The following is a 21,541-nucleotide window of genomic DNA, read 5'->3' as shown; positions in this document are numbered from 1 at the left end:
AAAAGAAAATGTCATTTTTTGGTTTTCAATCATGTTAGCAGTTTACATATTGGGACCTACCACTTTCCAAAAGTCATACTGTCCATATAAAAGTTTGCCACAAAACTTATTACCAAATGTGCTTCTAGTCTACATGTGTTCACATATAAAAGAAAGCTTAACATAGACTGTATAGTATACACAGATGTATAGTGTAGCATAAATGATTTAGTTTCTAATTAGTAAACTTGGATCTCCTTTGGATTATGACATTTTAAAATAAAAATGAATCACCCAGGAAATAATCATTTATGGCTGAACTAGTAATTTAAAGTAATTAATAATTCCTGTTTTTGAATAAATAGTATATTAACAACTAAAAGAGGTTTGGAGTAACTTGGTATAAATAATTGCATTTTCCAGATTTATCAGAAAATTTTGATGTGAATTATTGAAATGTCTACTTCCTCATATAAATACTAGATGTTTTCAATATATTTTGTTTAAATATTCAAATATGTTAACAAAAAAGAACATATAAGCAAATCTAATAAGATTGCTTCCATTATTTTCAAATTACTTTACATATATGATCGGGAAAACTTGTTATCAGTTGGTTATTGCTTTTGGGCAACACTTAGTTGACTTAATGATCACTTAGTTGTCTGTGTGTTCTAGCTAAATTCTCTCCATTGACATGAAAAAGGGGAGAATAATCTACCTGGGGTTTGTCATTGAACTGGATGGGACATCCTTGTCAAGAGCATTGAGCTATATCAGATGATTTTGAATTTTACCTGCTGGGTTCTTCAAAGAAATAGTATACATACCCACACATACACACACACAGAGGGAGAGAGAAAGAGATTATGAAGGATTGGATCAAGTGATTATAGAAGCTAAAAAGTCCCACAGCCTACCATCTCCAAGCTAGGGGCCCAGGAAAGCTGGTGGTATAATTCCAGTCCAAATCCAAAGGCCTGAATCCACGGGAGCCAGCAGTGTAAGTCACAGACCGAATCCAAAGCCCTGAGAACCAGGAGGGCTGATGTCCAAGGGCAAGAGAAAATGGATGTCTGAACTCAAGTAGAGAGAGCAAATTTGCCCTTTCTCGGCTTTTTTATTCTATTCTAGCATCAACAGATTGAATGATGCCTATCTGCATCGATGAGAGTCATCTTCTTTACTTAGTCTATTGGTCCGAATGCTAATCTCTTCCAGAAGCATCCTCACAGACACACCCAGAAATAATGGTTTACCAGCTGTCTGGAGCATCCTTGTGTCTGGTCCAGTTGACACATAAAATTAACCATCATACCTGCTGAACAAACTTTGCACAGAAACACAAAATTATACCTCAATGTCTGCCCTCAAATTAAAGGTCATTGCTATGGTTTTCACCTACAGTTTGCTAAAGGAATATTATGAATTTTAAAACCCTAATTATACCCCTTGCCCATTCTTGAGCAGGCATTTACCAAGGAAATGTGTATCTCCAACAAAAAATGAACTGTTCCTTGAGTTTGCACTTAACCTCTGTCAGTTGTTGTGAGTTTTCCTCTCTACAGCTATGGTCTGTCTCAGAACTAGCTCCTGTCATCGAGGGAGAGGGAGTGCTGGCTGCTGACCTGTGGGAGGCCATCGCTGCTGGTGCTTTGCTAGCCTCAGAGTCCTGGTCCTCTTGCTTGAAGGGTGTCCTGCAGCTCCTGCGGACAGATGCTCTGGGGCCTGACTGCTCTGTTGCTGGACTTTTCTGCCTTCCTCTGCCCTCAGGAGTCTATGTCATCTTCACTTCCTTTACTTGCCAGGCTTCTTCTCCCCTGTGGCTGCCACCTGTTCCCAAGTTTCCACAGTGTTTACCGGCTGCCCGGTGTGTCCAAACTATCTAGTTAAATTTAAGTTTCGTTTCTGAAAAGCCCAAATCTGCAAAGTCACATTAAGAACTGATAGTGAGAATTCTTTCATTTAACTTCTCTTCTACACAAAACAATCCTGCCTTGTTGTCAGAGCTGCTGTCTGCTTAAATGTGTAAATGTCCTTCACCTTTCTTGATTTTTAAGATTTGTTTTCAGGAAAATAGAAATTGCAACTAGAGGGCAAAAATGCACATTTCAGCAATACATAAAGGAACAAATTTATTCCTACATTGGCTATGGATAACACTCTCTTCCCCAATGTCTATAAATAGGGCTTGGTTCATAGTTCTAATTAATTAACTTTATTAACTTGGAGTTGAAAAGAGGTGGCAACTTAAGGAAATAAAAAGCAGTGGACCTCACCAGACTAGTTCCATATAGCTGCTTTTTTAACTGAAGGTAAAAGAGCAGTCACTCACTCATTACACATAATAGAGCAAAGCCGATGCTTACCCAGATTGTACAGCACGGTCTATCTCCAGCTTACCCACAGAATGTGTCAAGAAAAGAAAGGAGGGGAAAGAGGAGAGAGTATAAGAAAAGAAAGCAATTTTTATTTCATTTAGTGCAAGTAGCAAGTTTATTTTCTTTGACATGGAATTAACAGAGCAATGATGCCCAAATGAGGTAAAATTACATTTGCATATGAAAACTTTCCTTGAAACACTTATTTAGATCTTTGTTAAAGTTATTGATTGTCAGATCAGAGAAATTGTAATTCCAGGTTTGTTCACAGAAATCAAAAATTTTGTTACTTGGGAAGTTTCAAAATGTCAATTTTATCCAAGAGTCATAATTACCAGGGGAAAAATACTCTCTCAGCTAATACCAAGAGTTTTGGCAGCACTGTAATAACTGTATATATCCACTTTACACAAAAGCTCATACATTTTTCAAAGAGAGTATGTACATTCTTATTGCATCATTTTTGGAAAAAATGTGCACAATTGCCTTACAGTCTCCTACAGGGTCTTCTTAACAAGAATTCAACAACGATGATAATGGGGTTACCTGTCATTTCCTTATATTATAGCTAGCTCTGATATATTCATTTATATGTTTCTGACATTGTGCTGGTATCATGTAAATCCCAGGTTTTACCCTGAGCCTTATAAACAATATACATGGAATATATATGTAGCAAGAGTTGAGGTTGATAACTTGACATTCATTAATATTAAAAATAGTAAAAATTCCGGTGGCTTAGAAAGATGGTATTTTCTTAAGGACACATTGCTGAACACATGGCCACCTACCTGCTCTCTAAAGCAATATGTATAATTTAACCACCAAATATAGAACAGATGAATACCAGGAGACAAAAAAAGCATTAAGCCCATTATAATCTTGAATAAACCAAACCCTCAAGTATATAGAAAAAGCATTGCAATCATGTATTTAGCTTTACTTTTCTAATATATATCATAATTTAAAACTATATAAAGTCACTTATATAAAAGCAATTTTTTCAAGTGTTATAGCTTAGAGCATGGCTTTATATTTAGCTTAATCATTTTTTACCAGTTTAACTTATAAAGCTCGTAATCTTGCCAGCAGGGCTTCAACTTCGGGAACTGATTCGTTTTTAGAAACAGAGCCAAGAAGTTCCATTTCCTTTTTTCTGTTGCTTTCTGCATTACAGGCTTCCTTCTTCTCAACTGCCTTGATCCTCCCTGCAGACGTACGAGTGTCTAGATTATAATTAAGCTCCTTGGCGACTGGAGTCCTTGTTGAGTTGCAATTGATATTGTAGTGTGAACGTGACCCTTCTGTCAACTGCGCTTTCTGATTTTCTACAGTAAGGAAGAAAGAAACATAAAACTTATCACCACGATAACCAAGGACTGTGCACATTATGAAACATAAATTTAAAATAATTATCTTCAATAAACAAGTCCTCTTAGACTAAACAAAGAAACATTGAACAGAATAAGTAGGTTTAAAATAAACACACATACGTTAAAAATAAACTAAAATATAATAGACAATCATTTCATTAGCACTAATGCCTATTGCCTTCTTCCCTTATGCCTGAAATGCCTGCCATTGGTAATTGTCATGGCTTCGTTTCACATTTCATTCAGGTCTCAAACACCACCTCAGTGGAGAGGCCTTCCCTAACCATTCACCTAAAATCGCCCTCACCTTGTGCATTGCTCTATCCCCTCGTGTTTTCTTTCGCAGGACCCATGATGGCTTAACACATCATATATTTGTTTACTTGTCCACCGTCTGTCTTTTACTAGAATGTATGCTTCAAGACATCAGGGATATTTTTATTTTATTTTTCTATTTTTAAAATTTTTATAGATTTAGGGGGTACAAGTACAGTTTTGTTACATGGATATACTGCATAGATGCGAAGTCTCAGCTTTTAGTGTAACCATCACCTGAATAGTGTTCGTTGTGTCCATTAAGTAGTTTTTCACTCCTCCTCCCCCTCTCACCCTTCCAAGTCTCCAATGTCTATTACTCTACTGTGTAAGGGACATTATTTTAAATACAGCTGTAGCTTCAGTGCCTAGAATGGCCCTAGTGCAAAGTAGGTGCTCAATAAGTAAATGTTGGATAAAGAAATTATTTTCATACTCTATGATCCAAGATAAGCATTAGTTTGAATGAAATGAGATTAATTTCCTTTAACAAAAGCAAGGAGAAAAATTTCTAATAAGAATTTTAAAGTCAATGATTTCCCTTAAAAGAAATAATGTATTTGGTATATAAATTATTAAAACTTCCTAGCAAATCAGAATTATGTCATAACATAATTGTCAAGTATATACATCCCTGTATATACATACATGTACACATATACACAAGAATATTCTTTTATTAGATAGAAATCCTGATTTATCAAGGCTAAAAGGAGAGAGCTGCAATAGCTAATGATTAAATGGCACTGGCTGATTGACTTTCCCAAAGAGACTGAGATTTTCTTTTAATTAACTGACTCTCACACTGCACAGCCTTATGAGTGATCTTTCTCATAGATCTCCAACTTTTAAAAAATAGACACCCTCAATATTCATGTAACCTTGAAAGGGGCTTGAAAATGGCTTCAACAAACTTGACATGACATTTAAAGTTTTTGGTTATTCGCTGAGAGATGTTCCATTATCCCAACAGTAATGACTTTGGAGCACAAGCAGTCACTCATGACATTGTGTTTTATGTGAGTGCTGAAAATTCCAACTGAAAACAGCTTGTACATTAAAAGGTGGCTGCTGAAGATATTTACTGCACTGTCATTTCCTGACCAGGGGCTTCCAGTGATGGATGAGGATTTTACACTCTTTCTTGGACAATCTGAACAAATTTTAGAAGTATGATCACCTTTTAGCTGTTGGAAGAAAATAAATATACTTTTCCTATCACTTTCTCTATCAGGTGGGCAATTGTTACTCAAAAATCAAAATCTAATAGGGCAGTGATTTTCTCTTAAAGGCATTTATGCTCTGTAGCTTATAATGTACATATCATGTTTGCGGGAAAGAGCACAGTGGACGTGGTATTCCTGTAGTTTCCATGACCATGTAAATTTTTTTTTTTCTGGCATCCACCCTCCTCTCCCAAAGGGTGCTTGAAACCTGAATTTGTAGCTAAATGCAGATTTTTAGCCAGATTACTGCTCTTTCCCCCAAATATTCCTATCTGTTCTTATCATTTGATTTCTTATAAAGTACTCCATCATGATGATATTTCCAAACAAACCAGTTTATTCTGCTAATGGGAAATTCTAGTTAAATGTTTGATGGCAGATAAGAGGTTTAACTGTCCAAAATATGGATCTTAAATATGAATATATATATACATAAATCCTACAGCTTCTATGACTATACTGTTTCAAGCCCAATTCCATACGTCACAAAGTGAAAACAGATCCTTAACTTCTTTCATAGTCTCAGGTTCTAATTAATAATCAATCTCAAAGAATAGCTGTGAGGATTAAAGGAAAGAATGTAGGTGACACCTACTTAGATATACTTTCCTTTCCTTCCTTTTTCGAAGCTTTCTAAGGGAAGCAATCCCCACCAAAGGCTTAGGGCTTATTCAGAGGCTCTGACCTCTGACTTACTGGTGACCATACCAGCAAGGGCTGAAATATCATCTTATGAATAGCTTGTATTAGATAGCACCTTTGTTTATAAGCATTTGTTGCACTTTAAACATTACCACCCTTAGCTTACAGATCGAGGGGTAAAAGGAAAAGGAGGTTAAGTCATTTTCCTAGACTTAGTGACTGAGTAAATCAGTGGCTAAAGCCAAATGCTTTCTCTAGAGATACTTGAGGCTGTCTTAAAGAAATTTGAAAAGCTTTTTGCCAAAGAAATGTGCTAAGTAATTCAAAGCTAAGTTTCATAATAATGGTGTCCTGTACTTATGCTTTAAAATGCTTCTTGACACATTGAATTCTTGCAACAACTTTGTAAAGCAGATAGTATATCTATGTAAACTACCTTGCCACAATATGTCCAAGGTTACTCATATCCTCCTTTTCTTTCCTGGTCTCACTTAAATTCGTGACTATGAACTTCAAAAGCACGGCCTTAATCCCACTACAGTCCCCTAGTCCTGTGGTCCCCAACTCCTGGGCCGTGGCCTAGTACTGGTCTGTGGTGGCCCGTTAGGAACCAGGCCGCGCATCACCACCTAAGCTCCACCTCCACCCCCGCCCCCACACACACTCTGTCGGTGGAAAAATTGTCTTTCATGAAACCCGTCCCTGGTGCCCTAGTCCATTCACTCTTCCATTCTCCTAGACAACTATTTATTTCACACCTCCTCCTCTCTTTTCAAAACTCCTACATGTCCTCTCTCACTCTCATTTAACTCATTCATAGAAGCAATCATAAGAGGACTCCCACAAGCACCTGAGCTCCCCGAACATCTATTATCCACCTACTGCACACACATACATTCCTACACCCTATTAGGATCAATCAACCTTTTGTGCTCCCCTGAGGACAGCTCCTCAAGGCGAGCACCAGATACTACTCTCTCTTGTCTATTCAAGGACATCCTCTGGCTGCTGTGCCCTTTCTCTACTGCATTATAAAGGTTTCCTTCTCCATTTGATCACTCTCTTCAGCATACAAGTATGCTGTAATAACCCTAATCTTTAGAGAAAAAAAATCTATCTCCACATCCTGCTCCAGCTACTAACGCAATTCTTGGCTGCCTTTATAGACAAATATCTTGAAAGAACTGCCCATACTTACTGTCTCCATTCTTCTTTCCCCATTTTTCTCTTGAACCCACTCCAATCATGCTTTTGACCCTTTACTCTTCTGACACTGTTTTTGTCAAGGTCACTAATGAACTGCGTGTTGCCAAAAACAAGGATTGTATATCCATTTGGACATCTTAGTCCTCCTTTACTGGATCTATATCAAATCCAAGGATGAAATGCCCAGCATAGCCTGCATTTTTCTTCTAGTGTTTGGTTTTTGAACTTCTTTGGAGGCTTAGGTAAATAATAATGGATGGGCCAATGCAACCAAAAGCATTTCTACCCTTTTGAGAAAACTCAAAATAGCTGTGGGCTTGCTTTAGGGACAACGTGATAAGAGAAAAACTAAGATGGTATTTATCTCCTCTGTGGTTTCAGGTGAAGAATATTTCCTGAGAAGCAACAGACAAGACAGTATAAAAAGGAAAGAGGCCATTCCTGAGACCACAGAAGAAATAAAAAAGAAAGTGCACAAGGGCTTTTTAAAGGATGTTTATAGTTCTGTTAGAAATTCCTAGATAACAACTCTTCACTCCCAGTCCTCACATTAATCTCTCAGCACCCTAGAAGCCCCCATCCTGGTCCTCAGCCATGGGAGACCAAAACTGTGGGATAGAGGGAGTCTCATCTTAAATTGCAAAGCAGATAAATGAAGTTGGGTTGGAGGAATTGCCTATCCCACTGCAACTAGAGAAAATGATTACAGGTAGAGGAAGCTCCCAAGTTGGAAGTTCACTTTTATGTAGAAATCTCATTATAATGTTGGTTCAAGGCCAGGTGTCTTTTGTCATTATTATATTTTGAAAGTTTGTTACTGGTGCCTTCATGTGGGCTGAACAGGAGACCTAAATTCCATGCAAAAACATGCACTTAGTTTCTAAATGATTGACTTTCAAACAACAGGGGGATGTCACAACACTGTAAGTTGGATAGAACTCTCTATAGGTGCTCAGCGATACAAATAAATAGTGATTTGAGGCAGGTGGGCTCATTCTTTTCCTATAAAATTCAGCAGCTACAAATACAAGATGACACACTAGGACACATGGACTCAATGAAAGGTAAGACTGAGCCAACAATAAAAAGAGAAGCATTTGTATTTCTTTTCAACTCAAATCCTTACCGCACATACTTTAAATGGAAACTAAAAACATTAAGGCAAAGTAGGATGATTGCTTAATTTTCCAGAGAGAGGAAGTTTATGCTATGATTTTATGAATCGAATCCTAGGCTTTTTTTTCTTTAAGATATTACAACTCATGTCTATGTATGATATATCTAGGAATACTGCCAAGATCAAGGGCCATGGTGATTGTACTACAGAGAAGGCAAAGCAGCAGCTGCTATTCTTAGTACCAAATGACTAAGGGAATCTAATCCACACATCTTGTATTTGGGTTTTTGTGGAAATAAACAGGATGAGAATACATGCTATTTTCCTTTAAGACAGGAAGACTCACTTATTTCAGTTTAATTCCTCATAGGATTCTTACGCTAAGAATTGAATCTGGAGCCCCGCCACAGCTTCTTTTCTGAAGGTGAGTGAAGAGTTGACAAGTGTTGGAAAGTTGAACAGCTCTTAAATACTGAAAACCCACTGGACTTAAAAATGAGAATAAAGGCCTTAAACTACACTCAGTGTTGGGTCCCCCATGACTTTTGGAAAGGTATAGATTTGGATGAAAAAGAAAGTTTAAAAAAACTCCACCATCCTGCACTAACATTTCCATTGTTTCTTGAGTCACACAAAAGACACAGGAAAATAGGAAAGTTGCTGACAAAAAATTAAATATAAATATATGCAACTTGGCATGTAAATGAGGAAATATTTCAGCCAACAATTTTTATGCTTCTTGAGCTAAGAAGGCAAGACTAACTAAGGCCCCGGTGATGGCCCTTGGGGAAGCCTTCTCTGCTGCAGGAAATATCAGTTATGGCTCCGAAGGAGGCATTATTCCTTTAAGTCAGTATTGATCCCCTATCACATCGTGGTTCTAATGGGCACTGGTTTCTCAGACGTGCCAACTCTCAGATGGAATATAAAACTGAGCTCTTGCCTTTTGTGGTCAATGGTGAGCCCGTGGCATCCTTGACAGGAGGAAGAATATAGAACTCTGGTGTCCTAAATTGACTGCGTCTATTCAGTCTTCCAGAAATTTGCTCTTTCCTTACAATTCTTTACTTTTTGCTCTTAACTATTACTTTGACCTACTAAGTAGCTGTTTTGTTTCACCCCAGCAATGGCTATACTTTGGTGAAAGAAAAAAATGACCCATAAATATAATTTTTAAAGCACCACTGGGTCTACATGATAGTAAAGTGTGTGACAAATATATGTTTTTAATCTATGCAATAACGGAAGTTACTGCTGGCCACCAGCAGCCCATATCCCTGTGGTTTTCCTTACTGCTGATTTACTGATGTGATAAATAATTGTCTTCCCTTGGTTTCATTTTGCTGCTTATTTTATCTTGTGTAGTGAAAATATATAAAAATGATACAAAGAGCAAAAGGTCATTTTGTATATAGTGAAAATCTTTCAGGAGTGCCAGAAACTCTTATTAAAACCAATTACGTAAAAACAAAACAACTAAACAAAACAATTACTCCCCCCCATTCAAACAAAATAGGCAAAGCAGAGGATGATTAAAAAAAATAGATATCTCTGAATATAGGAGATTACTGACAATTAAAGCAGAACTCTCTTTGCAGAAACTCATATAAATATATTTCTTTTCATTCTTGTTCTATATCACCATGCTTCAAATAAAAATTCAAAGACAGCACTGCCATTTTGCAATTTCCTATGCTGGGTCTTTCGAATTGAGCGCAGGGCTAGAAGGAAGCTGGAAATGATGCAGACTCCGGAGCACAGGACATCCAGGGTAAGTTTAGCTGCTAAAGAGGATGGTAATATAAACTCTTCTATTCAACTGCTTATCTTTCTGATTTGTAATAGTTACTTGAGTTGGACACCCCTCTACATACCTGCTTCCCTCTTTCTCACTTCTCCACTCAATTGTTAGCAATTCTCATCTGGCTTTCATTCATAACTCTCTGTTGAAATTGCTCCTTACAAAATTACCACTAACATCAAAATTCTTACGCTCGATGGAATTTTCTCATGCCTCATTTTCTCTTATATTTGCAACAGTTTAGAAAGCGGATAATAAAGAATTTGGCTGGCCTTTGTCCCAGTTCCTAGGCGGTAGACTCTAAACACTTGTAATTTTGTTACTCACAGGAGGCCCCTCAGACCTATAGTTTTAAACCATGGATTGATAGTTTATGCTAATGAAGTGACTCAAGGTGGGCCCCTGGATAGTTTACGGTAATAAATGACTCAGGATGGGAGTTGGCCAAGCCAGAAAGACCAATCATGTGATTAGCGGGTTGGGCCGTTGAGCCAAGTGATTATCGAGTTTGAATTCAATCATGTGGCCAAGAATTCAATCAATCATGTCTAAGTAACAAAGCATCAAGGTAAACTCAGGACTCCGACGTTCAGGTCAGTTTCCCTGGTTTGCACTACTCTGTTATCATCACATAGCAATGTGCTGGGAGGGTGATGTGTCCCTGAGACCAACAGAAGCTTCATGTGTCTATCCCTTTGGCTGGTTCTGATTTGCATTCTTTTGCCATAATAAAGCTGTAATAGTAAGCATAGTGCTTTCTCGAATTCTGTCATTCTAGCAAATTATTGAAACTGAGGGGGTAGTAGAAACCACTAAATTTGTAGCCAGGTAGTCAGAAGTGGAGTAGCCTAGGGACCCTCAAACTTACAGCTGGTATTCAAGTGAGGGCAATCTTTTAGAGGACTGTGTGATCTGTGAAATCCAGCTTAAATCCAAGAAGTTGACATCAGGATTCATTGCATAATGTTATGCATTACTTTGAAAATTATTATTATATAATTAATAATATCAATAGGATCACCTCACCTTTATATATGTCTATTCTATAGTTTGCGAACACTTTCCCCATATATCTACTCATTTGATTCTTATAATGCCCCTGTGAGAAAGGTAATGTGGGTATATTAACCTTGTTTTACATAAAGTTGAGGTAGCTGATGTAACTTTCAGGCAGAGCTGGAGACAAAACTCACATCTGAAGATTCCTGGTTAACACATTCTATTTAATATCATGTTATGGCCCTTTACCATGCTCACTCTTGTACTTTTTGATGATTTATTTTTAATCTTCTTTAGTAATTTATTCTCCCTTCCCAACCCCTCCCAAACAGTCATAACTTTCAATATGGCCATTTTTCAGACTTAGAGCCTTGGCCCACTTTTCTGCCCTTTCTACATTCTCTCTACCAAGATCTCACAGTTTCAACTATTTTCTCTAAGAAGAGGACTCCAAATCTGCATTTCCAGCCCTGAGAACAAAGCTTCAATACTGTATCCCCTATGGAACCCCTAAACATTTCTACATAAATGCCCTACCATTACTTTAGATAATACATTTTCAAACCAAATTTTCATGTCCACAGTAGCTTCCTCTTCAAACTGACATACTGAAACCAACCATAGTGGCTGTTTACCAGTCCTGCTATCTATTATTGACAGCTGTTTCAGGCTACTATTTACTTGTGGTTACCAGTATGTGGCTTAGCAGCTATTAAGTAAATATTTCTAAAGCATGTAATGGCCTGTCAGCTAATAGATACCAGGTAATAAATGATTTGGTCAGTTAATCTGGTGGTTTATGAGGAAGAGGGTAGAGAAATAATACAGGGGTATGATTTGGATAGTACAGTTATTAAACACATACTCTATATCTGATAATATCTATTCTTAAAATTTTACAACAACTCCAAAAGACAGACATTGACAACTTCATTTTATAGATAAGAAAATTGAGGTTTAGAGAAGTTCATGAACTGCCAAGGCCACAAAGCCTTTGCTAGTTGCCTCTGGCAAATCAATCCAAGCTTTGGGCCCTCATGGTTCATGGGGTACATGATTAGGCCATGGCAAGTAGACACATTGTGAAATGGAAAGAGTACTTCACTAACTAAGACGAAGGGTTTGGGGAGAGGCTGACTTCCTGTGCTAATGACTTGGGAGCTGTAATGGAAAATAACCAGCTAAATAAATACTTTAGGACCTAAACATATTTCTGAAGCCATTTCCAAGTGTATCATATAGTGTGCTTTCAAGTATTTTCCTTTATTTCTTATACTTCTTTATTCAACATTTATTAGATATTTCAAATGTATAGATGTTTCTTCTGAATAACTTATGCTATTTCTACTCCGTTTCATTTTGATTCACAGGATCATGTAATGTAAAATCATGTACAAAGACCCCTAGTTACTTGGTAGAACCATCTGTCCAATGCTTGAATTATATTTATCCAGCATCCTATCAAGTGGTTGTCCAGCCTAAGTCTGAAGACTCCAGTCATATCCTCGCAATCTCATAAGGCGATATTTTCTTCCTTTGTACAGCTCTAATAATTACATGTTTTACCTTGTATTTATCTAGTGTTTTTTATCCTGAAATCTTAGTCACTAGCCCTACTAATTTTTTCCATTAGGGCTATATTAAATCTAATTCCTCTTCTACCCATAAGCCCTTCAGCTAATTGATAAGAGATATTATATTCCTCCAATCTTCTCTTCTCTAAGCCAAACAGCTATGGTTCCTTCAACTGTTCCTCCAGACATCATGAATTGGAGCTGTGGTTAAGTCAATTCATTAGTTACTTCAACAGGTATTTTAGCCCATCTTGCTAGGTGCTAAGTCCTTGAAACATTTAAGACCCTGTCATGTCTATTATTAATAGAAAAAATATATAAATTAAATCTTTAACTTTTTTTCTTTGTACAAAGTCTTTCAAATCAAATGCGTACTTTACACATATAAAACATCTCTACTCGGACTAACTATATTCAAGAGTTCAAGAGTCAAGGCTATTGGCTACTGTATTGGACAACACAGGTCTGGAACCTGGAGTTTCTAACAGGGTTCTTTTTTTTTGTTTGTTTTTGAGACAGAGTCTCACTCTTTTTCCCGGGCTAGAGTGAGTGCCGTGGCGTCAGCCTAGCTCACAGCAACCTCACACTCCTGGGCTCAAGTGATCCTTCTGCCTCAGCCTCCCGAGTAGCTGGGACTACAGGCATGTGGCACCATGCCCAGCTAATTTTTTCTATATATTTTTAGCTGTCTGATTAATTTCTTTTCTATTTTTAGTAGAGACGGGGTCTCGCTCTTGCTCAGGCTAGTCTCGAACTCCTGAGCTCAAACAATCACCTGCCTCAGCCTCCCAGAGTGCTAGGATTACAGGCGTGAGCCACCGTGCCCGGCCTCTAACAGAGTTCTTACCTATAACAGTTTTTTTTTGGTTGGATATCTTTACCGAAAATTTCTGTGATGAGTAACTTTATCCCAAGTTGAATTTTATACTATTATAAGTTAATTTATATTACTAAAAAGAATTTAGAAATTATGACAAAAATAATTTTTGAAACTTTAGTTAAGAATTAAAGTTCAAATTGGAATAATCCATATCCTCATAGAAATTAATAGTGTTTATTTCCCCATACTTACTAAAAATACTTCTATGCTTTATTTATAAGTCCCTGTATAGGGAAGTGTAGTTCCCTAGGGTACAGAAAAAGTTACCAAAATCAAGATCACAAGGCCCACCCCTGCATGGACTAGGAAACTTGGCTTTGTTCTATGGTCACAGATTGCACACTAATCATGGTCAGTCATCAAATAAGTATGAGCTATTTTCACTTCATAGGGAAATAAATTACAGATATATTAATAAAGATATCACTAACACTGGGGGAAAATTTTTATTGAGATTAGGTCAATAAACAAAGGAGCCTATTAATGGAATCAATTATTATAGAAGGAAAAACAATCAAGTAAAAAAATGTAATGTTCTAATATTTAGTATTTCATTGTGATTTCGTTTTATATAAAGAGGAAGAAACAAACAGGTATACATTTCTAGGTAATTTGGATTTACATAGTTTCTGTGAATGGCAAAGTAGACAATGTCTAAAGATTAAAAACAACCTTGTGAAACTTGAATGCTAATGACAAGCCACTGATTCTACTGTCTATGTCCTGGCATATGTTTACCCAACTACCTAAGCATGGGGAGACCAGGTTACCATTCAGACACTCTTCTACTTTAACTTCAGTTATGTATACATTTTGGTAAACCAGTGAAAATTAGAAGGATCTAACTTATTAAGTGTGATTCTCCTTCCTTCCAAAATGAGATTGACCTTTATTCCTGGCTATTCCCCAATTCATATCGGATCAGGACCTATATTGGTATGAGGCTCACAGAGCTGCCACTGTTAGAAGCCGATAGACTAGCCTCTTTTGATTGTTCTATTCATAGCATAGCAGCATTATCTTGCACTGGATTGATGGTAGCAAGTTTCATTATGAAATCCGAACCTATTTCTAAGATTTTAGTCTCATGTATTTCTAGAAAATGAGTGAAAAAAAGAAATCTGGCAAGAGTCATACACATTACCTTATAGAGTGTAGCTCAGGCTAGAACACTACTGCCTCCTACTGTCAATTTGAGGAAAGTGAGTGCCTCAGAGGACCGTACTCAATCTTATTCTATTTACAGATTTACAGATCACTGGCTTCCTTCCTTCAAAAGAAGGAAGGAATTTTGCACAGTTAACCTAGGAAGAAATGTTGATGTTTTCTAAATTTCTTTGAATTCTTCAAAATTCTTTCCCTGCTTAGATTGCTAGATCTGTGAAAAAAATCCAGCAAACACCTTGAGCATGGATCTTACTCCATTCCAAAAATGAGATTGGTTTTAAAGGCTATTCACAAAACATTTGTTCTTTTAAAATTCTATTTCACATTATTTTGTTGTTAAATTTTTCATTTTTCTTTTCTCCCCCTTTTCCCTACAGGGTCTTATATCATATTTCTAAGAAAAAGTCAAGAGGAAAAAAAAAAATCTGTATTATTTTAAAATCTTTTAGCAGCATTCTCCTAAATAAATATATTAGCGAGTATGACATGAGTTGAAATAATATACTAGGAAATAGAACAATTAATTACATCCAGAGAAACGTTTAAAAGCTTTAAGTTATCTAAAATATAGAGGGAGTACATGACAATTGAGGGTAACTATAAACTACTTATTTCTATGACTAGCATATTTGGGTCAATGATTTGGGTGCTAGTTGTAGAGTTCCCTGTGCTTAAACTGCAATTTGACTTCTGATGGTTTTGGCTGAGTCAAAGAATCTGGACCTTTATTTTAAAGGTGAGATTTTTTGATTAGCAAAATAAGTCAGGCAAAGAGGATCTTTCTTAGAAGCTGCTCCTTTTAATGAGGAAAACAGTAAAACGAATAGGTCAATATCACTTCAGTTATTTTCTTGCAAATAAAACACCAAGTTTGGTTCCTATGAAACCCCAAGGCTGCACTGAGATCTCTGTAAAATTGGTTTCTGTAAACAACTCATTTTTAACGCACCATCACTGACAGAGCCTGTACTGTCTCAGACTGTGGACACACAATCTGATTGGACCATATAATTCGCTCTGTTTACTGCTCTAGATTCCTGCCTGGGGCTTCTCTTGTCAGCAGGGACTGTTTCTCCAAAGACCTGCTTCCACCCAATCTTCTTGGGGCTTTGGAGCATCTTCTGTCTCTATGGTAACACAAAGCACAAAGACTAGAAATGTACCATTACAGAGGGCAGAAAAGAAAGAAATTAGAGTGCAGTACTCCTGGTAAGCTAAAGAAAGTGCTGACGGCTGGAAAATGGACAAGGAGGACAAGATGTAATTGTTCACTGTTCCATTTCTTGCACATCCTCTCAAAAGAGCTACAAGTGTTAGCACAGAAGCCTTAAAGTATATGAAACTTTATAATCCACATGGTATTTGACATTAAAAAAAATACTGGAGACCCATATTAGCCATAAATGTTTAGCAATTTGTGGTTCATTAAACTATTGAGATGAATGAGAGTTCTCAGTTAACTGAGATACAATGTATAAAAGGAAAAAATTCATCAAATATTAGTGTGACTTTATATTAAAGACAAAGAAAAATATATTACTATCACATAGCAGAATGTTCTTTTTATTATTCAACCTTAAGATAAAATGAATTTTCTTAGTCCTTTTCAATTTGAGGCATCATATTAAATATAGAATCTATTAGTTCAATGGTTCAAAATAATCAAAAGGTTTATGTCCCCAAACTATTGGTCAATTCCAATCTGTGTCCTGGTTACAAGTAGCACCCTTAACTCAGATGGGTTATATACAAAACATGGTGGGATATATGAAGGATAGTACCTGAAAATATTCAATAAATCCATAATATCTATACATTATTCATGTAGACAATAAAAATATACATTATCATTCTATCATTAGGTATTCTATCAATATTTTAAAAATATTTCATGCAAGTCTGTGAAATCTTGCTGAATATCGGTGCTAGGAGCTTGCCATGAACTTTGGAATATCTACTAAAAGTGCTGTCAGGATTGCTTGGCTGCTGGGCTGCACAGCAGGATCTGCTGACACATGTCAATCACTCGAATGCAGAGATTGAAAAAGTTGGTTCTGAACTCTGTTCTTTGAGGCAGTACCCCACCAATTAGTCCAGTAGAACTTAAGGAAGCTAATCGTACACTCACCTGCATAACTCTATCTTTATCGTAAGAGATTTTTTCCCTCAGTCTTTTTATTTTTTCTTCTTAAACCCAATCAAATGAGATGCAGCTATAAACTATAGCCACTAGAGGTCAGACGGTTACCCCTGCCACCAGTCATTAAATTTTAGTGGGCATTATAGCACCTCGACTAACATTTAGTGACTTAAAAAATATGGAATATAGTACATTCTTTTACAACTATTACGGTATAATAATAATACATTTGCCAATTAATTATGCTACTTCTAAAGGTCTTAGATTTTGGAATGGTACTACCTTTCTATACTGGCTTTCATTTTGCTTGGAAGAGGAAGGAGTCCATTGTAATACATGGAATCCAGAAAACTTTGCAATTAATTGATTCTCATGACATGAAAAGGTATCTCTCTCAAGTAGAACACAGAAGCAATGTGTTCTGCGGTTTATTTGGTTAACCGGTACTCTCATGAACCTTCTAAATGGAATCATTTTATTTCTCTAATCTAATCTCTGGTGTCTATTTTCTCCTGGTATGTATGTGTGTGCATACATATATACACACACACTTAAAAACATCTATTATTTTATGCATTTATAGCCTTACTTATTAAAGATCAATCATAACGGGGGGTTAAAAAACAACAAAACTTTCAACAATAATACAATCCACAGATAAGAAACTCAGATTTAGTTCTAACAAAATTATATTTCCTTCCCCACCATCTTATTAATAATTGTTTGCAAGCCCCACCCCCACTATTTCAGGCTGTTTTACAACAGACTTAACTAATAATAAAAACAATACTAATGTGTTTGAGTACTTATTAGGTGCTAGGTTTGAACAACCTGCTTTACACGAGTTGTCATACAGCCTAACGAACTATGATCTTTATTCTTTCCAATTCACAGATGAGGGAGAGAGGCTTTGAGGGAGTAAGAAAGTCCCAGTCATGAGACAAATTAGGGAGGAGCTCTGATTCAAGCCCAAGTTCTCCAGTTCACTTCCTCACTCCAAACTATAGCACCATCATTTAATTTAACATTTTAAAACTGCAAATGCTGAAAGAGAAGCAGACAGTATTTCTATATCAGCACGAGGAACCAAAGGGGAACTGTGCGACACTTCATTTTTACTGATATTGTTTCTGACAAATATCTTAAAAATCTTTTCAGCTGTCTAGTTAAGGAGAACCAGGAATATTTATTTCCAGGTTTTTTGCTTGTATGGTATAAAGAACTGTCTATACTTATACTAGCTATATAACTAGATACTTACAGAAATAGCAAAATCTACAGCCCAGATTCACCAGTACATTAGAAAATATTCAAAGCTAGTTATTTTGACATTATTATACATAAAAACCTTACATTTTAACAAATACTACCTAATTTGCACCAAGTGGAGGGACCGGAGTGATAAAATTTTCTAGTTTTTATCCAATAAAGATGAGCTAACTTCAAAAACCTCAATCTATTTTAAATGTCAAAGTTTTAGCATATAGTTTTCTCCCTCTAGTAACACATGCTTTAAGAAACTGCTATTCTTCATACTTTAAGTGGACCTAAAAAAAAAAAAACACTACTATTCTTTTAGGAAATAATGCAATTTCTTAAATATGCTTTTTAATTTTTTTACCTGTACTTATGTAGTGAAGTCTCCATATAATTCTACTCCCTCCCTATTCTCCTAGTCTCCAATCCTAATCATTGTCTATAATAATCTATGATTCCTCAAATCTCATCAAATATCACCTCTTGACGTCCCAGAAGTAGTGATGCCGCCTTCCATTGTACTTCTCGTGTTTCCTATCCTGGTGTTATATTATAATAGTTTTTTTTTTTGCCCCTGCCACATGGGCAAGTCTAGTGACAAGACCAGAAACTACTTGGAGTCTGTGTACTTCCCATTCCTTGTGCTAAAGGCAGTACTTTACATGTAGATATATCATATTTCATCCTAAGGTTCTACATTCAAGAGGGCAGAGACTGTGTTTCATAATTCTTTGATATACTACAGGATACAAGATGGATAATATGCTTTCATTCCTTTAGTCAAAAAAAGTTTGGTATGTACAGTGGGCCATGCTATGCTAGGTTTCAGGGATATAACAGAAAATGAACAGACATGGTTCTTCCTTCAGGAAGCCTACAATCTAACCATCGATATATCTACATCTACAGAGATATTTGCTTATTATCTTCCCTATATAACACATAGAAACAGCAAGAACAGCTTGAAGTGTTTTGAGTACTCAATTATGCCTCTTTTTTTTTTTTTTGAGGCAGAGTCTCACTCTGTTGCCCAGGCTAGAGTGCTGTGGCGTCAGCATAGCTCACAGCAACCTCACACTCCTGGGCTCAATCGATCCTCCTGCCTCAATCTCCCGGGTAGCTGCACTACAGGCACGTGCCACCATGCCTGGCTAATTTTTTCTATTTTTAGTTGTTTGGCTAATTTCTTTCTATTTATAGTAGAGACGGGGTCTCGCTCCTGCTCAGGCTGGTCTTGAACTCCTGAGCTCAAGCAATCCTCCTGCCTTGGCCTCCCAGAGTGCTAGGATTACAGGCGTGAGCCACCACGCCTGGCCTCTTTTTTTTTAAATGCAGTATTGAATCTGGTATCTGTTATGGCTTATAGCAAAATTAGGATCTGTGTGTCTTAAATACTAAACACAAATGTTGAAGTCCTATGGATATGTTAGAATTCAAAAGAATATACATAGGGCTGGGGAAGGGTGTCATTTGTAGCAGTAGATGGTGAATGAAGGGAACATAAGTAATGTGAAGGTAACAGAGACCAGAGGAAATCTAAGGAAAACCAATGAACCAGGATATTTAGGGGATTCATTGAAAGACAAAAGACAGGGGGAAAAAGGAGCTTATATAGAAATGCAGGTGTGAAGTGATCAAATCTAGAAGAGTTTACAAAGGATGAACTGGACAGGATTTGAGCAACAAACGTATGAAGGAGGAAATGGATTTATAATCAGAAGTCCTGAGTCTGAGACACTTTCGTTCCTAATACAGTTGAAAATGGTGGCTGCCATTTTCTTTCACTGAGGTTAACCTCCTATTACTTTCCTTGTTGTCAATGCTATTCTAAAGAGAAAAGAATGAAATGCATTCATCATTCTACCTGGGCCTCTCCTAAGAGATTGGTGTTCCAGTTTCCCATTCTCTTCAGTCAGTCTGAAACCAGGTTAAAAGAGCTTTGGCACGGGAAGCAACTTCCAGGGAGGCCTCCTTAACTCCCAACCCTACACCTCCTATTGTTTATTCTCATTGCAGCCTTTTCTTTTCCTTCATAGCACTTACCATAAGCATAATGTGTTTATGTAGTTATACATTTAATATCTGTCTCCTCTACTATGCTCTACAAAAGAAATCTTTCAATAGGTCTTTATCCAAAGGGTAATGATGATAATGCTACCACTTACCGTGCCTTTCTGTGTGCCATACATGATGAGGAGCTTTAATAATATTTCCCCAGTTAATTCTAACATACTCAATGGAGCTGTTATTAATATCCCCATTACACAGAAAAAAATCAGGGCCAAACAGGCCAGCTACTATCTGTGAACTGTTCTCAGTTTGCTGCTGTCACTGTCTTCCCAGCCTCCAGAAGAGGGCTATGAAGTTCTCAGGCAAATTAAAGACCCTTTTGTGGGAGGCGAGGTTAGCTTTACCTTGCTGTCTCCACAGATCTGGTTTTAGCTGAGCTTACTGCCACAGAACAACTTTTTCCTTTATCAAGTTGTACGCTGACTGATTTGTTTGTTCTTTGGATTTACATGAAAGAGAACTAAAAACAATTTTCTCTGGCTCATCTGGTTAGTTGCAAACTGTACATTTGTGACTACTTAGATCAGAGGGTGCTCTATTATGAGGTTAGAGTATATAAAAAAAAACTGTAAAGGTTTCTTCTTGGTTCTATCATTTACTTTTTGCATTCTGGAACAATTCTCTTTATCTCTTTAGACTTCAGCTCCTTTCTTTGTTTCTTGGGGATGATTAAATAAGCCAAATCTACAAAGGATTGTTATAACAAAAACAACGTATGCAAAAACTCTTTAAAAAGTACAGATCAACATACAAATATAAAGCATTGTAAGGTATCCTCTAATCAAAAATCCTAAAGTGGCTGTGTTTGGGCCTCTTTTCTGATGGTTACAGCAGACAGATTAGTAACAGATACTCCTAAAGATAGATAACTCTGGGTTAAAACAGAGTCATAGATGCTTTGGGAATAATTGATCAACATATGCTTTTTAATGTTGTACAAAAAAAAGAAAGAAATTGCATTTCTAAGACTTTCAGTGTAATCTATCTCATCAGCAAACTGGTTTATGCTTACATGTAGTATCATTAAATTCATGGTTACAGTGATAAATCCTGTGATGTGTATTTATGTGCTAATTTGCTGGGGATAAGGTGGGTGGATATCCAAATTCTGAATAACATATCAGATGAGAATGGCATCTGTAATACATATGAATTACAGCTCTTTGTCATTTAAAATTCTCTGACAGCTTCCTCTTACAGCATGATCACAGCAATACACTTAAAATCAAGTTTGAGGGTTTCAGGGCATCTAGAGTTATCAAGGTAAGAAAGACATTATGAAAAAAGCTTTTTAAGGGGGTGTAGGGTTGAAGAGTGGGAAGGAGATTTTCCTTTCTTAAAATCAGAGAAACATTTCACATTTGCCTAAAATATTGGTGCTTTTGTAAGTGACTTCCTTCTACTCTTCCCTTCA

General features: G+C 36.7%; 1 protein-coding gene across 1 annotated transcript in view; it reads right to left on the bottom strand.

Annotated features, from left to right (window-relative positions):
* Positions 1-3,425: 3,425 nt before the first annotated feature.
* Positions 3,426-21,541, bottom strand: part of DIAPH3 (diaphanous-related formin 3) — a 536,888-nt gene continuing 518,772 nt past the window's right edge. The window contains 1 exon segment of the mRNA XM_012654946.1: positions 3,426-3,688. Within this exon segment, the coding sequence (XP_012510400.1) occupies positions 3,426-3,688 (263 nt within the window).

The sequence above is a fragment of the Propithecus coquereli genome, unplaced genomic scaffold (assembly GCF_000956105.1).
Source record: "Propithecus coquereli isolate 6110/MARCELLA unplaced genomic scaffold, Pcoq_1.0 Scaffold453, whole genome shotgun sequence".
Taxonomy (NCBI): domain Eukaryota; kingdom Metazoa; phylum Chordata; class Mammalia; order Primates; family Indriidae; genus Propithecus; species Propithecus coquereli.
Note: the sequence above shows the minus strand (reverse complement) of the source record. Positions and strands in the feature narration are given on the sequence as shown.